We start from the raw sequence: 17676 nt of genomic DNA on the forward strand, positions 1-17676 counted from the left end.
GGCCCCCGGAAGGGCTGCCAGTTAACTTGCTCGGGGCCGGAGCTCCGCGCCCACCCCATGCGGCTGGCGTCTTGGGTCCCCGGCCCCTTTCGGTGGCGGGTCCCCCGAGAAAGGCAGTCGACACCGCTGCCCTCCCAGGACGGGAGCTTGCCTCAATCACGTCTGCCACAGTTCCTGACGATGCCCACGGGTGGCCACCACGTGGACGTCCACGCCAGACTCTGCCAGGCCCTCCTGCCCGAAAACAAAGCAGCAGCACAAAGGTCAGGTGCGGGACACCCCAGGTCAGTGCAGGGCTGGTGCTCCCAGGAGAAGAGGCAGCTGGAGGCGTGTGGATTTTATCAGTGGGGCCAGCCGGAGGCACTCCCCAAGTGTCCCCTGCCCCCCTCGTCCCCTCCTCATAGTTGGGCTATGAGCAAGGCAGGCTTTGTGAGAGACACCTGGGCACCTGTGGGTGGGGTCTCTTCTGGGCCGGTTCCAAGGGGCCCCTGACACAGCGGAGCCCTCCACAACAGCATCCCCAAGAATACCTGCCCTCCGATGGGGCAGGAGAGGTCCACAGGAGTTGAGGGGTGGGGCTGATGGCTGGAGGAGGTGTTGGAGACGAGGCCAAGAGGCAGGCAGCAGGGGCAGGTAGGTAAGGGAGGAGGTCTGAGGCCACAGGTGTTGGGGGGCCTGGGGTATGGGGTATGGGGAGTGGGACCTGGGGTATGGAGTGTGGGGCCTGAGGTGTGGGGTATATACTGGGATGTGGGGTGTGGGGCATGGGGTCAGGGCCTGGGGTATATGCTGGGATGTGGGGTGTGGGGCCTGGGGTCAGGGACTGGGGTATATGCTGGGATGTGGGGTGTGGAGCCTGGGGTGGGGGTCCTGGGGTGTATGCATAAAGTGTGGGGCGTGGGATGTGTGCACAGGGCATGTGCATGTGCATGGGCACAGGGCACGGGAGGAGGGCACAGTGGGCAGGCTAGAGGGATCCAGGGGCCCCCAGCCAAGATATGGCTGCAGGCCATATCACCCCTCGGCCACGACTGTCCACTGCGGAATGCAGGGACGGGGCCAGGCCCCAGGCAGTAGTGGGTGCTGAGGCCAGTGAAGGCATACGACCTCCCTGGGAAAGCCAGGCGGCAACGGAGGCAGAACTGGAAGGCAGTCCTCCTTGACCTTGTGCTGCCCCGGGGGGTGGGGGGGGTGAGACCTGGTCTGGGGACAGCCTGCTGGGACCCTTCTGTCCCGGCCCCAGAGCCCCTCCCGCCCTAGCAGATGCCAGGACAATTGGGCCAGCAGGCAGGCACCCACACTTGGGAAGTTCCCCCCCGAGCTGCTCTGAGGACAGGAGCACAGCTCCACTTCCTGCTTTTCTCGAAAGAGGAAAACGAGGGCTGTGTCTTCCTGCTCCTGAAGGGGATGGGCAACTCCCAGACCCCTGGGCTCCTCAAGGAGCCTCCAGAAAGTGGCCTGTGCCCTGCCCTCTGCCCCTGGGCAGTCTGGCTGGAGGGGAAGCCCAGCCCAACCCTGGCTGTGACTGTGCCAGACCACCTGCCTGCAGCCCCCGGGGTTTTTGGGGGACCTGCTCGCACCTTCTCACCAAGCCCAGGCAGTCACCAACGGGCAAGGTCGCCCATGGGTGCACAAGCAAGTCACAAAAAGCTACTTTTAAAAATAACATTCATTTTCTTGAATAGAAAAGCAATACATGTTCATTAAGGAAAATTTTTAGGAACAGACAACACAAAAAATTAAAAATAAAAATCATCCATAGTTAAGTCCACGGCCTGGAGATGGGCACCGTCCCCCTTTATCTCTGTCAAGTGAGTGTCTCCTGACCCTGGCAAGCAGGGTGGGCGGGTGGCAGGGGAGCGGCCTCAGCACTCTTCAAGCTGAGATGCACGGTCAGGGTTCAGGGGGCATGCGGCCACCAGCATGGGCCACAGCAGGTCACGGGGCGGGGGTGGGGGCGCAGCCTTGCAGGGAGGAGGGCCCTGCAGTCCCCAGCAGCGTGCCCAGATAACGGGCCCCTCACCTGCTGTGCGGTCTGACCCCAGCAGGAAGGGCTGTCAGGGGCTGCACGGAGGCTTCACGGGGAAGGAGCCAAAGTCCTTCCGTTCCTCCACACGGGCCCTGGCTTGCTGCCCACCGCCCCTCGAAGGAGAGCCTGCAGATGTGTCCCGGAGGCTCGATCCTCCCCTGCTTCCCTTCCTGTCTGCGCCCCGGGGAGGACGGCACAGAAAGGGCTTCCTGCCTTCTTTGGAGAAGCGTTTGGAAACTGCCCAGCTCCTGGAGGAAGGCCTGCTGGGTGCCAGCCATGGGCCACAGGCAGGGAGGGCATCCTGGGGAGGCCAGGAGGGGCCACCATCACACGCTGCCGTCCACTCTCTCCCTTCCAGCCACCCAGGGAAAGCACCCACTCTGTGGGCCCGCTCCTACCCCAGGAGATCTGGACTCCAGCCACGCCTCCGCTCTGCGGGAGGACACGCCGACTGCCCCCTGCTCTTGGAACCTGCTCAGCCTGCCTGGTGAGGCAGGGCTGGCAAGAGAAGAGGGTAGGGGGAGTGAGGGCTGCACACTCACCTGGCATCCGCCTCACTGTAGTACTCTCTGGCCACGATGTCCTCGAAGAGCTCCCCACCTGTCACCCTGCAGGCAGAGCACACACAGGTCAGTCTGGAGACCCAGTCACCCTCATCACTTCCATCGCTGTCACAGCCGCTGATGTCAACTTCTCTGGCTCGTCCTCCTCCTCCCCCTCTGCCTCCACCTTGTCCTCTTCCTCCTCCTTCCCCCTCCTCCTCCTTCACCTCATCCTCCTTCTCTTCCTCCCCCCTCCTCCTCCCCCTGCCCACTCATCCTCTTCCTCCTCCTCCCCCTCCTCTTCCTCTTCCTCCTCCTCCCCCTCCTCCTCTTCTTCCATCTCCTCCCTATCCTCCTCTTCCCCCTCCCCACCTCCCCTCCTTCCTCCTCCTCCTCCTGCCCGTCCCCCACCTCCTCCTTCTCGTCCTCCTCCTCCTCCTCCCTCCTAGGAGGATTCCACTATCACCACTTCCACCTTCACCCTATTGTCACCTAGGACTGACAGCTTACCGAGTCCTTATACGTGGCAGGATTTGACATTCGCAGCCCTGCTCCAGGACACAGCACAATCATGCTCAGAAAACCGAGTCTCAGATATCTAAGTGGTGCTCGCATAGCGGGCAGCACAGGAGTTTGAGCCAGGCCTCTGCAATATTCCCTGGGCTTTGTGACTCTAATTCCAGACCTGAAGAGATCTGGCTCATTCCTCACGTCCCCCAGAACCAGAGATGTGTCTCTTCACAGAGCAAGGGGCCAGAAGAGACTGTGTGTGGACCTGGCCTCCCTGGTGGGTGAGACCACAAGGTGTTCAAAGTCTGTCTAGGAAGAGAGTGGGATTTCTGCCCACACAGCCACTGTCTGCATGTCCCTGCTCAGCGACTGTCCCTCAGGCCCTACCATCTGGATGAATACCCAGACAGCAGCCACTGCCTGCAGGGCCTCTGGGAACCCAGAAAGATGCCAGACAACCTGGGGTCTTTTGGGCTGGAAAACATGGTGTGGGCAGAAAGGTAATGACAATGGGGTGAGGGACACATACACAGGGAGCAGGGAGGAGCCATCCCTGGGTTCGCCCGAGCCCCTCACCCGGCTCAGCAGGCTCTGAGTCCATCAAAGGACTCTGCCCAGGCTTCCCACCCTCTGCAGCCACACCGGCCCTGGGGGCTGTGGGCTCTCCATCCGCATTTCTGCTCTCGTCGGGCCTCGTCATTGTGCCCAGTGCTCAGGGCTGTGGCCTGTGGCAGGGGCACTGCTGGACGGGTGACCCTGTCATGGCTGGGCTCTCCTTTAACAGTGGAGAAAAATGAAAACAGGACATGCTGGGTGTTAGCATGCCCCCACTCCAGCTAGACGCCTGCCTCACGAGCCCACTGGCCACTCCAACGACTCCGGGAGTGGGAGCATTTAGGGCCCCACTCTGCCACCAGGAAAGCCTGAGACTCAGAACCGGTGACCACCTAAGGGAGGCAGAACCCCGAGAACCTAGGAGAAGCGACCTTGTTATCTCTCTGCACACATGGCAAAAAGGTCAGGCTCTGCAGACCCAGAGTCTAAACACAGAGCAAAGGCAAGAAAGCCACCAGGTACCGGCCAGGACCCAGCAGGAACACAGGGAGCCACCCTAGGAAGCCTCACCCAGGGCTGGGGACAGGCCCTCTGAGTCCCTGTGTCCACTGGAGCCTGTCTGTGCTGATGGGCACCTGGGGCCACGTGCTCCAGGGCCACAGGGCAGGGAGCTGGTGGCTGGGTGGGGGGTGGGGGGGGTGGCATCTCACGCTGTCCAGAAAGGACCTGATCCAGAGGCCGGCATCCCCTCCTGTCCTCCCTTTCTGCAGCTGGACAACGTGGCTGATTCTGAGCTGTCCCCAAGGCCTTGGTGACATTCCCAGGGTGGGAGTGGGGAGACCTATCAACTCCTGAATCCATACGGCCTCCAAACTTGGGGCCTCCTGAAGGTGATGCCAACCCAGGCTCGAAGTGCTTCCCCAATTCTGGCACCACGGACCTGTCGAGGGTCTGCGGTGTGATGGGGGGGTTGTGGAGGGTGCTGGCAGGGCCTGCCCCTATTCTTCTCTGCTCCCGCCCCGCCAGCCCCAGAAACAGCTGCCTGAGGCCCAGGGGCATCCTGGGTGCCCCAGAGCAGGGGCTTCAGCAGGGTCAGGAACCACTGCAGGCTTGCAGACCACAGAGGTCTGTGGGGCAGGCATGCGGGGCCCAGGCCCTTCCCCTCCCCCACCCCCCTACAAACACCAGCCAAGTGCTTCTTGCTGGCCTCCCGTCGTGTGGGCCAAGAGATAAGAACCTCTAACATGTGCATGCACACACATGCAGTTACATACACACGCACATGCACACACATGGATGCCGTGCCCTATTCTCTCTCTCCTTATCTGCTCCTGAATCACACCCACCCACCCGTCTGCCACCAGGGCCTGGGCAAGGCCACCCCCCAGCCCCGTGGCCTCTACATTCCCTGCAAAAGAGGCAGGTGAAGCCGGCTGGGTCTGGGGCACACCGGGTGACAGCAAGCCTGCCCCCTCTGCAGGGGTCACAGGACAGACTTCTGGGACACAGCCTCAGCCTGGTAGTGGCAGCTGTGTCCCCAGGCAGTGCTGGCCACCGGGGGTACTGAGAGGTAACCAAGCCCTTTCAGGGACAGGAGGACCCAGAGGAGGCTGAGAGCTCTCAGGCCCATCTGTCCTTTGAGGGAGGAGCAGCTCTTTGCGTGGAGGCACTCTGGCCATGCGGCTGTCCAGAGGCCACTAGGAGCCGCCCACAGCCTACGGCCCCTGCCCACCCAGGGCCCTGGTCCCCAGACACAATGACTCACAGACGCTAAATATAGCTGTGCGGTGGGAGCTGTCAGGGATGGGGATGAGCTCACTGCTCCTAAATGCAGCAGGAAGCGAGAGGCAGCCAGAGCCCCAGAAGCCTCCCCTCTCGGCCACTGGGCACACATGGGCTCACGGCTGCTGCACGCCCCCAGGAGGACCCAGCGGGCAGACGCCCCCTTGCGGGACCCGATGGTGCAAACAGGAGGCAGGGATGCTGGCGGGAAGGGAGGGGCCCGGGGGTCGGGGCCTGTCCTCCAGGGGCTGGGGAGGCCTCGGATCCCACCCCAGGAGCAGCCGTGGGGCGCCCCCCCCCCCAGCTGGCACTTACAGATCAAAGACCAGGTAGTGGAACCCCTCTTCAGAGATGCTGTCGTGGAGACGCACTGTTGGGGCAGAAGAGGCCATGAGGGGCTCACCCAGCCTGGGACCCGCCCTTGCCACTGAAACCCCCTCCACACCTGCCCAGACCCACCTCCCGCATGGAGGAAGCCCACCCATCCTGACAAGGGCCCGGATTCCCCACAGCCTGAGGCTGGGGCGCCCCCAGGTGGGCAGGCTACAGGGAAGAGCCCAAGGGCATCCACGGGGCCACTAGGTGTCTGCTGTCCCCTTTCCCCTGCCAGAGGGAGACTGAGGCCCCTCTCAGCAACCCCCCACTCCTGCCTAGGGTGCACACAGTAGCAGGAGGGATGGGGCCACAGGGTGGAGGCTCCCTGGACCGGGCCCTGGAAAGGAGCCATTCACAGGGGAGGTGCACAGTGGGGCCCAATCGCCAGCCTCTCGGGACAAGCTCGGGGAGCCCCGGGAGGCATCACTGGCCAAAGCTCAGGCCCAGGGTTCAGGCCTACCCCTCCTGCCTGGTCTGCCCCGTGTGCTCCCGGCCTGAGTGCTCCCGAGCCCGGGGTGTGCTGGCCAGAGGGCCCACTAGCGTTTGACGGGCGAGCCAGAGAGCGGACAGCAAGTTAGTGCTTCTCAGCCCAGGCGTCAACCACTCTGTCCTCTCTGTCCAGCTAGAGACGCACAAGCACCGAACGGCACACATTTCTAGGAATGGCCCATTGTGCACATGGCCCCTCACGTGCCAGCTTCCGCCCTCTGTGCTCCGGAAGCCTGCCTCGTGCAGACGCCACTCTCGGTGGGTGCGCCAGCCTGGGAGATGCTGCACAGAGAGGTTCAACTACCAGCTGGGAGACACACAGCTCCCGAGAGGTACACACAGCTCCCAGCAGTACAGGGACCGGGGCGTGGAACCCCGGGAGCTGCTCTCCTCTCCTGGCAGGGCAGGCCAGTGGTGCTCAAAGAGTGGGGCACAGCACCTTCCCCCAGGTCACAGCCCCTCCCTCATGCCCCTGCTGCCGCCCTAGTTCCTGACAGCCTGCAGGCCTCCTCCCTCCTTGGTTCCAATCCTCCCAGGGCCTGGCCAGGCCGTGTCTCCGTGCCAGGAAGCCCGAGCCGGCCGCGGCGGTGCTGACAGGGGCCAAAGCCCAGCACCAAGAGTGGACTCTGGCCCAAGCAGTCGGGGTGTCCAGGCCCCGGGGAGGGGGCCACACGCTGGCTTGGCGGGGGGGGGGGGGAGGGGGGCGGCTGCCCTCCATTTCAGGCTCTGTGTCTCCACTCGAGGTCCAGCATCCAGCCTTTTCCCCTCCATCCTCACCATACTCATGAAGCCAGGTCCTCCAGGGCCCATGGCCTCCGCCTGCTGCCTGGGCTCAGTCACCCTTCCCAGGGACTATGGGGAGGCCTCGGGCCTCCACTACGGGGAAGCCCCTGCTGACCTCCCTCCCGCCCACACAGCAGCCCAGGACCCACTCCACCAGCCTGCCCTGCTTCTCTGCAACACACAGCAGAGCCCTGCTCACTGCACCCTCCTCCCCAGACCCTCCTGTGAAAAAGGCGGGGTGAACAAGAGCTCACCTACTCCTGGCGTGGACTCAGCAAGGGGCCTCCTGAGCAGCCGCCTCTGCCCCCCACCACCCCCACTAAGCTCCAAGCGGAGAGAGAGGCCTGGGGGCCCCTGAAGGCAGCGCCCACTGAGGGACATTCCTGGGGTCCTTCTTGTCCTTCCCTGGGTGGGGGGGCCAGGGGTCCATAAAGCTGGGTGGTACTGCCCCCCAGTGCCGCTGAGAGGGGGTCCCGCCTCCTTGCCCGGGAGACACTGGAGGGGCTCCGTGTGGAGTGCAGACTGTGTGCACGTGGACACTCTTTTTTTAAAAACATTTTTAATGTGCAAAAAATATTTTAATGGTTTAGAAAAATCAGACTGACTTGTGACAGAACTAAGTAAAGAGAGAACCGTCACTGAATCCTCTTAAAAACAGCACGTAAACAACACTGAGCAGGGTGCACGGTGACAAGAAAGTCGACGGCATCTAGAAACTGTGCTTGGACACGGAGGGCCGGGGGATGCACCCAGGATGCTCCCCTCGCTGGGGCCCGGCACCTCCAGACCAGGGGACTCTCAGGGGGTCCTGCCACCCTCCCAGGCAGGCTCTGGACCCCCTCCCTGGACCCCTGTGCTGAGGTGGGAAGGCCCAGCCCAGATGTGTAACATCATGAGCTGCGGGCCCCAGGATCCGGACCCTGGAAACCTATCTCCTCCCCCCTGTCCAGGCAGGGAGCCCTCACAGCGCACTGTCCTCCATGGCCCCCACCTGCCCAGATCAGGGGTGAACCACCCAGCAAAGGAACTCAGTTCTAACCCCAGAAACCAGGCCCGAGGAGAAAGGGTCAATGTGTAGAGGGGAGGCTGTCTCCCTTCAGCCTTCCCCCAGCCTCCCCAAAGCCCCCAGCTCCACAAAGAAGGGCCTCAACACTGCACCTGCTCTCCACCTGACTCATCCCAGGGCCTGCTGGGCACTCCCCACTTTACAGATGGGGAAACTGAGGCTCCTTCCCTCTCCTTCCCTTCCCTGTCGTCCCCACACCCTGGACATGACTACTCCCTGAGTAAGCGGGCACAGGAAGGGGAGCCCCTCTCAGAGCCCCTGCCCTGCACCAGGCTTCCTCTCCCAGGGGCCAGGTGCACTTCTGTCTAGGGTGGGGCTGGGCAGACCCAGGCCAGGGAGCAAGGTGCTCCCCTCACCTCCCCTTGGAAGTCTGTCCCACTATCCCTCAGAGGGCCTCTCCCCAGTCTCAGCCATGCATCTACCTATTCTGGAATATTCCATCTGCACCCCAGTGTCAGCCCTCCATCAGCCTGTTCTGGAATGTTCCAGATGAACCTGTCTCAGCCTTAACTCCCTGTGTTCTGGAATGTTCCCACGGCACCCAGTCTCACCCTGTGTCTGTCTGTTCTGGAATGTTCCCTCTGCACGCATCTCAGCCCAGCCTCCCCAGTTTCTGGAATGTTCTAGCTTAACCTGTCCTGTCTCAGCCCGGCCTCCCCCATGTTCTGGAATGTTCCCTCTGCACCATGGGCTCAGCTCTGACTCCCCCATGTTCTGGAGTGTTCCCTCTGCACAGTTCTGCCCTGTGTTCTGGAAATAAAGCTGCTATGAGGACTTCCGGGACTGATCAGAACTGACCAGGAACAACATGGGGCATCCAGGCAGGGCAGGGCGACATCTTGTGAAGTGTCTCAGAACACCAACCGGAAGAACACCTGGGTCCTCCCTTCTTAAGAGGGGATTCGTGAAAATTGCTCAGAGTGGCGACCTGCCCTCAGCTGGTGCTCAGAGGATGCAGGGGAGGCGCTGGCAAGGAAGGGGTGTGAGTAGAGTTGGCAGGGTGGTGCTATCTACCAGGAGAACGAGGACAGAGGGAGAGAAGTGCCTGGCATCTGGCCCAGGTACACAGAGGACAACAGCTGGGGTGGTGGGAGATCGGGCTGAAGCCCACCACTCGCCCAAACATCCCCTACCCTCTGTCAGTGAGGACTGGGCTGGGGTCCCTGTGGACGCCTGCGTCACAATCACTTGACAGGCTGGTGAAAGTCCCCATTCCTGGGCCGCCCCAGGCCCGAATCAGGCTTCCTGGTGGTGGGGCGGGACCCTGCATGCCAGTGGGTCCAACACACTCACCTTGAGAATCTGGAAGTAAAAGCACACGGGCCCAGGCCCAGGGCTGCAGGAGCCCACGGGCACAGGGGCACAGGGTCTGCCCGGGAAGTGGGGGGATTTGCCTCCCCACCCCTCCCACTGGTCCGGGCCGGACCTTGAGAATCTGGAAGTAAAAGCACACGGGCCCAGGCCCAGGGCTGCAGGAGCCCACGGGCACAGGGGCACAGGGGCTGCCCGGGACGTGGGGGGATTTGCCTCCCCACCCCTCCCACTGGTCCGGGCCAGCTGGAGAGACCTAACACCCTGCAGAGCCACAACCAGTGGCGGAGGGCCCCCAGGACCAGCCCTAAGGCCTGGCGAGGCTTCCCAGGGCCTCTTGGGCCTCTACAAGGCTGAGGGCCTGGTCTGGGGATGGTTCCCAAACTGGCTGCCCCTCACCACCTGCTGTTCTTACAGAGTCCTGGGCCCTGTCCTGGAACAACTGAACCAGAATCATGGCAGGAGGGGCCCAGGACTCCACCCTGACAAGCTCCTGGGTGTCCCTGAGGTGGCACACCCAGAGTCCCCTCCGTGCCTTCTGGCTGTATCCCAGAGGGAGCTCCAACTCCCTAAAGGGCCAGACTCGGGAAAGGACAGGCAGGTGCACACACATCCCTGCTCCACAGAGCAGTAAGCAGAGGCCACACTCGAGCCACACTGGTGAAGGAGTGGCGATCGAGTGGCCAGCTGACTCCAGGGTCTGCGGCCCCTACAGCCATACCACTCACAGGGGACATGATCTGGGCTTGCAGGGCAAAGGGTGTCCGTTCCCCCAGGCTCCCTGGGCTCTGCGCCCCTGCCGGAATCAACGCCCCAGGTCACAGCACCAGAGACTGGCAGGGGTCGGCAGCGGTTCTCCAGAACCAGACCTTGGACCTCGGGCCAGGACTGTGCCTGCTATGGTCTCAGAGATGTTTGGCTTCCCAATGTTTTTCTTTTTAATCGGGCTGCCTCGTGGCTCTCCTGAAGCCACAGAATGTTCTCACCAGAATCACACACAACTCAGGGTTACAGAGCGAGGGGAGGGGACCTGTCCAGGCAGAGCTCCTGCAAGGGGCTGCCCCGAACCCCCAGAATCTGACGTTTCCGGGGGCCTCAGGGTAGGACACGTCTATAGAGAAGCAAAAGGGGACCTTCTGGTGACTCTGCAAGTCCGATCGTTGGGGGAGGAAGGCTGCTGGCTGGAGGAGTAGAGAGGGGGTTCCCGGCCCCTCAGGGGGCTGCTCACCAATGTTGGAATGCTTCAGAAGGCGGCAGATTCGAGCCTCTCTCTCCAGCTTCTGGTGATCTGGGGACAGAAAGCAACACGGTATAACCTTGTGCCCCAGCAGCCTATGCCCGGCACTGCAGAGACGGCCGGGTGCCGGACACACTCTTGACGGTGAGGACATGCCACCGCCTTCTGCCCGCAGAGGGGACGTGTCAGGTTGTGCCCCTGTCCCCGCAGGGGTCCTGTGGCAGCGCTGGGGCAGGAAGAGGCTGCCAGGTGTTTCCAGCTCGAGGCTGCGGGCGGAGGCGGGAGCCCCAGGTGGTTCAGGAAGAGAAGTACGGAACTGAGGGCACCAATTTCATCCTTCACTTGTTTGTCCTAATTCCAAACTCTGCGGAGCCTCCACTAAAGTCCAGTGTGCTCTTCAGCGGCGGCCGTGGGGCTGGCGGGGCGACGCTGTCCACCGTTGGGGTCAGCGTGGGCCTCGGCAGGATTTCAGGGACCATCTGGGGCTGCACAGATCCCCAGAACACAGGCCCGGGACTGTGATGGCCAAGGTGTGTTGACGCTGCCATGGAAGCTGAGTCCAGGCCCAGGGGGAGCTCGCCATGGGCAAGAAGCAGCCAGAACGAGCCCCTGGGAGCCCTCCCTGCCCACCCCCCCAACTCACAGCCAGGGCTTCAATTCCAGAGGCTGCCCCTCTAAGGGCTAGGCAGTTCATCAGAAATGTTCTATTTCAGGGCGCCTGGGGTTCAGTCCGTTGAGCATCTGACTCTTGGTTTTGGCTCAGGTCACAATCCCAGGGTGGTGTGATCAAACTATGAGTCAGGCTCCACACTGAACGTGGAGCCTGCTTAAGATTCTCTCTCTCTCTCTGCCCCTCTCCCTCAATTGTGCGTACTCTCTCTCTAAAATAAAAATAAAGTTAAAAATAAAAATATAAAAGGGCGCCTGGGCAGCTCAGTCGGTTAAGCATCTGACTTCGGCTCAGGTCAGGATCTCGCGGTTCATGGGTTCGAGCCCCACATCGTGCTCTGTGCTGACAGCTCGGAGCCTGGGGCCTGCTTCGGATTCTGTGTCTCCCCCTCTCTCTGCCTCTCCCCTGCCTGCGCCCTGTCTCTCTCTCAAAAATAAACATTAAAAAAATAAAAATAAAATAAAATAGAAAAGAAATGTTCTATTTCAGACAAACAGACGTTACCAGAAAAAATTTTAAAGTTAATGGAGATTTCAATAGCAAAATACTGGAAAAACCCATGTTTCCATTGTCTAGAGAATGCAGCATCAATGTGGCTACAGTCACACAACACACATCAACATGTGCACACCACCCCAACACCAGGCTGAGTGAAAAAGCCACTTATAAAAGAAGACTCACAATGCACTTTTATTCACCGAGGTCAACACGCACAGGTCACTGGGCACACACGTGTGGCCTAACCATCAAGAAAGGCAAGGGGTTTCCAAGTTCAGGATGGCAGCTGTCTCAGTGTGGGACGTGACTGGGGAGGGGGGGCCGGGGGGACCAGGGGTCCTGACCCCCCACTCCAGCCCTGTACATGCTGAGCCCCTCAGAGCAAGGGTCTGGGGAGCACACGACCATGCCAGACAACTGCCTGATTCACCAGGACTCCAGGCAGCACCCGCCTGCAGGGCGCAGTTAACGGGCTAAGTACACAGGGTCCTTGGAGGCAGGAAGGCCGCTGTGCAGGCCTCCTCAGACCTGCCAGGCCCTGGGCCATGCGACAGTGGGGAGCCTGGAGGGGCAGGACAGTCCTGAACACGGACACACCTGCAAACACGCAAGTGTCTTTCCTGAGCGGGACGGTCACGCCCGTAGACAGACACCTCTGGGAACAACTCAGGTCCAGCCGGCCCTCCCCTCTCTCAGCACTCAAGCCTCCAGAGATGCTAACACCGCCCTGCCCTGCCCACCTGGCACCCACCTGCCCGGCCGGGCGCCCAGCCCTGGGGCGACGCTGGCGGAACCACAGGGACAGACCCTGCCCCCCACTCCCTCCCTCATGTCCACACCCAGCGAGCCCTGGCGGGAGCTGAGCACCTACCCACAGACAGCGGGCACTGGAAGCAGTCCAGGCATCACCACTGGGGGGATGAATCAAACATGCTTGTAACAGAACACACGCAGCATGGATTCCACTCCCCAGTCTGTGTGCGGCTCAAAATGAGGCAGCGATAACAGAACTCGGGCTGGGGCTCCCTGGACCTGAGGCCCACCTCTGGAGGGCAGCGGGGAAGGGGCTGTGGCCACAGCCAGGAGCTCGCTCCCCCTCAGGCCAGTGGGAGGGCTGACGGGGGCTGGGGGTGCATCATGGCTTTGTGTTGTCTTTCATAGGGTTTTCTTTTTCTTTTTTTTATTTTGTTTTTTTACATTTATTTATTTATTTTTGAGAGACAGAGAGACAGAGCACAAGTGAGGAGGGGCAGAGAGAGAAGGTGACAGAATCTAAAACAGGCTACAGGCAGGCTCTGAGCTGTCAGCACAGAGCCCGACGCGGGGCTCGAACTCACAAACTGTGAGATCATGACCTGAGCCAAAGTTGGACGCTCAACTAACTGAGCCACCCAGGCGCCTCTCTTTTTCTTTTTTTTAAGTGTATTTTATTTTGAGAAAAACAGAGCATGAGTGAGGGAGGGGGACACAGCGAGGGAGAAAGAGTCCCAAGCCGGCTCCACACTGTCAGCAGAGCCTGACATAGGGCTTGAACTCATGAATGTGAGATCATGACCTGAGCCGAAACCAAGAGTTGGACGCTTAACCGACTGTGCCCCCAGATGCCCCTATAGGATTTTCTCTTAAGTTACTATGCTGAACATTTTTCAACCCTAGAGAAAAGTTGCAAACAGTGAAGTCCTCAGAAAATGCACATTTGTATGATTGGTCTTTCCGTGTGCACACGCTTACTTTTTCTGAGGGTTTGACAGAAGCCACACTAGGCATCCTTTTACCAGGGGACACAAGGTGTGCACGGTGTGTGTGTAAGAGCAAGGACGTCGTGCTGCATAATCTCAGCGCACGCACCCCGTGCACACCCCATGCAGCAGGTCGAACACCGGTGCAGACCTCGAATCTAACCTACAGTCCACATCCTGGTTTTCCAACTGTCCCAGTAATGTTTGAGCTAACCTCACCCCCCAAATGTGGATGCAGCTCAGAAGCCAGTCCACGTGTGGGTGGGCCAGAGCAAAGCTCGGGGCAGGGAGAGCTCGGGAGGGTTAGGGTGGTGGGAGCTGGGGCAGTTCCCTCTGGAAAAAAATGCCAGATTTGGGTCAGACATAAAAATCAGGAGGAAAATGCAGGTGGGAACCCACCTGTGGGAAGTAGGTAACTCAGAGGCTGCATTTCATTACTGAAAGCTGTCTCCAAGGGCACAGCTCCATCCACAAGACGGACTGGCTCCTGGGCGCATCTGGGCAGATAAATTATTCGTGTGGCCAGGAGAGGAAGCTTGCCTGCCCGGGCCCACATGCCAGTGGTCCACCCCATGGCCACAGCAGGTGTCCGACCCTCCTGGCTGGCCCCCTTCAGGATCAGGTCAGCAACACGGGGCCAGGAGAGGCCTGATGCCACGCCAGTGACAACACGCGATGCAGGAGAGCCCCAGTGCGCATGCCACATCCAGTCAGTAACAGCACGGCCCCCCAGGAGGCAGAATTACGGGCTTATAGTCTCCCCGACGTCGACAACAATCTTGTTACTTTCATAATTAGGCAAAATATTGTTTTTTGTTTGTTTGTTTATTTATTTTTGAGACAATGCGAGCGACAGAGTGCAAGCAGGGGAGGAGCAGACAGAGGGAGACACAGAATCCAAAGCAGGCTCCAGGCTCTGAGCTGTCAGCCCAGAGCGCAACGCGGGGCTCGAACTCACGAACCATGAGATCATGACCTGAGCTGAAGCTGGATGCTTAACCGACTGAGCCACTCAGGTGCCCCAAAATATTGTTTTTATAAAAGGGTTTGATCCTGTTTCCAACAGGCACAAAGCCACTAATGCAACGAGGGCACATCGTGAAAACCGGCCATGGGGACACCCACCCTGAAGTGAATGGACCGTCCAGGACAGGCAGGCAGCCGTGGGAGAAAAGCCAACCTCCTAACCCTGCCCACGGCCTTTGATTTCTTCCCACAATGTTGGGAAAGTTGTTTCTTACCTTCCAGATGAATGTCCTAAACCCCATCTTGGACATAGGGACGTGAGTCAAATTTAAGCCAGTCGGGTTCACCAGAAGCCCGGCCGGCTCTAAACCGTCAGCTGGAGCCTTGAAGGACACCTGCAGGCCATCCCTCCTGCAGGCAGCAGGATGTGGGATGGGCCAGCCACCCTGAACCAGCCCTGAGATGCCCTGCCCAGGGCCCTGCCCCGCTCCTGACCATGCTCACCGCAGGGACTTCCTGGCCAGGCAGACAGCAAGCTACCCCAGGAGGGGCTCACTAGGCACCGGCCAGGGCTGTGGGGCCTGAAGCATCTGAGTGACCAGGCCAGCCTTGAGACCAGGCACAAAGCTCGACAGGGTCCCCCCAGGGCTGTGGCCAGGTGTCCTGAGTGTCCAGGGCACCCGGAGTTGCCCTGAGGCCTAGCACCTGCTGCTTGGAGCCCCACTGCCTCGGCCACAGAGGTTAGCATTTTGTTATGGAATGACAGCACATGTCATAGAACAAATACAGTACCCATTGTGCAGCTTGTGGGTTGAGAGAACCCCAGGAATCTGCCCCACTGACACCCCACACGTGCGGCCCCCTCTCTCCAGTCTTCCATGTCAGACTCGCCTGCATCAACTCCACGCATGCACCTCCAGGAACTGCACTTTGAGGTCATGTTCCAGGGGAGGGTCTGGGGGTGACTTCTAAACAGGATGGGGACAGAAGGGGGAGCATGGAGTGAGGGAATAGGCCAAGCACCCCCAGCTTCTGGGAACCCCAGTCCCTCTGCCCTTTTCCCACCTGAGGACCCGAGGCCAGCTCTGACTGCATCCTGGGGACACACACAGCTCCCGGGTCACAGGGAGCAGGTGCAGCAGTGCCGTGAGCCCTGGGGACAGAGGAGGCCCTGATGCCGCGCGCGAGAGTCTGGAGGGGGACCCCACACCAGAGGGAGGTTCTGGAGGAATGTGCGTTCGTGGGGCAAGATGCGATTCTCACAGCTTCTGACGCAGAACCCTGCAGGGGACTCCTGGGCTCAGCCGTCTCACCTTGTAAATGCTCCCACGTCCTACGCGGAGACAAGCCCAAGTGCGTGCGGGCCAGTCCTGGAGCGTTTGCTCCCGTGAGGAGAGCACTGGGCCGCGCTGGCAGAGGAGGAGCACCCCAGCGATGAAGCACAGCGTTCCTTCATGTCCTCGGGAGAGCGCGTCACACAGAGCAAAGCCAAACTGACACACTGACTGGGCAGTCGTCCCCTGCTGCCGGCTGCCCGAAATCCAACGACACGGATGCCAGCCCCCTGGCTGATTCCACCGCACCCTGTGTGCCAGGCCCGTGCTGCCCCCGTGGTGCCCCCGAGCTGGGGGCTGGGGGCCAGGAAGGGGGGGGGCTGCAGCAGAGCCCTGCACACCCCACGCGGGGACAGCAGATTCCAGACCCCAGCAGCCCCCAGGAGCGAGGAAGAGGCAGGGGCTGCTCAGGGCAGTCACTGGGCCCTGCTGGAGACCCACCACCATGAGGGAGATGGACAGGGGCCCCAGGGGCAAGAAGAGACAGGCGCCTGCCACACAGCCACACTCGGGCACTGCCTGTGCCACATACACGACGGGCCTTCACCATTTCACAACAGCACCCCGAGGAATGGCAGTGGGGGACGGAAGCCAGCTCCCCACCCACCACACGGCCCTGGCCATGGCACACACGAAGGACCCCAAGTGGGGAGTCCCCATGACAGGGTCCCCCAGGAGGGATCTCCCCAGGTGGGGTCTTCTCCCCCAGGCGGGGTCCCCCCTAGGTGGGGGCACCCCAAGCTGAGTCAGGAGGCTGAGGGCAGTGGGAGGGTGCTCCCAAAGTGGGAGAGGACATTCGTGGGCCCCGCAGTGTGAGCGGCAGTCAGGGTCCAGGAAACAGGTGCACAGAGACACTCAGTGTCCCCAAGGCCAGGACTCGACTCCAGGCTGGGGGCTCCTCAAGGCCCCCTCAGGGACGCAGCCCCCCCAGCCCTGACACCATCCACCATACTTCCCACCCCCGCCCCATCCCCACCTGCTCCCTGGCTGTGGGTGACTCAGAGCAGAGATGAGGGCGCAAGGAGAAGGAGGACAGGAGGGACGTGGGTGGGCGCCTGGCCCCTTGCCAGCTGCCAGGAGCAGCAGCAGAGCTGTGGCGGGCAGAAGGACACCCTCGAGGCAGTGGAGCGGGTGGAGGAGGGATGGAGGGGGAAACGGGCCCACCTGGTGGGAGGAGCTGCCAGCAGCCTCCCCAGGCTTGGCCCGGGACTGGACGGATGAGGCCACCTCTTGGGAAGTAGGGAACAGCTGCCAGTCGTACTGGATGGAACATGAAATCTCACAGGGAAAGTCCACACAGCCCGGCAGGCAGCGGGGGCTCAGAGGGCGGCCGCTGGACCCCCAAGGACTCCTGGGACAGGACAGGCAGGCTGTGTTCACTGGGGAGCCCCGCCAGCACAGGGGTCCATTGGCCTCCTTGGCCCCCCTCCCCCCACCTGGAGGATGGCCTGGGGATGCAGGGACAGCAGGGCCAGGAGGCTGGGACACGTCTGGCTGAGGTCATAGGCCACGGCAGCTGCTGCCCAGGATGCCCCACCAAATCCAGCAGCTCCTGGACAGAGCTTGTGGGGATCTGTGTCAAGGTCAGGCCCCTGCCTCAGGGTCACCATCCACTTCTGCATGGACACAGGAAGGTCCACCGAGGTCCCAGGAAAGGAAAATGGCCCGCCCTTGGGCTGTAGAGTGTGGGAGTGTGTGTGTGGTCTGGCCCCAGAGGGAGACACGGAACAGTGCTGGGTGGGCCACACACAGCGGTGGGCAAAGTCACGGGGCTGCCTTGTTGTTGGCTG

General features: G+C 61.2%; 1 protein-coding gene across 6 annotated transcripts in view; it reads right to left on the minus strand.

Annotated features, from left to right (window-relative positions):
• The window catches only part of CAMK2B (calcium/calmodulin dependent protein kinase II beta), an 82072-nt gene that overhangs the window by 26428 nt on the left and 37968 nt on the right, over positions 1 to 17676 (minus strand). For all 6 annotated transcript variants that reach the window (XM_042962795.1, XM_042962798.1, XM_042962794.1 and 3 more), the window contains exons 3-5: positions 10671 to 10730; positions 5734 to 5788; positions 2572 to 2637 (exon numbers count right to left, since the gene is read on the minus strand). In XM_042962795.1, the coding sequence (XP_042818729.1) occupies positions 2572 to 2637; positions 5734 to 5788; positions 10671 to 10730 (181 nt within the window). The remainder of the gene's footprint in view (positions 1 to 2571; positions 2638 to 5733; positions 5789 to 10670; positions 10731 to 17676) is intronic.

The sequence above is a fragment of the Panthera tigris genome, chromosome A2 (assembly GCF_018350195.1).
Source record: "Panthera tigris isolate Pti1 chromosome A2, P.tigris_Pti1_mat1.1, whole genome shotgun sequence".
Taxonomy (NCBI): Eukaryota; Metazoa; Chordata; class Mammalia; order Carnivora; family Felidae; genus Panthera; species Panthera tigris.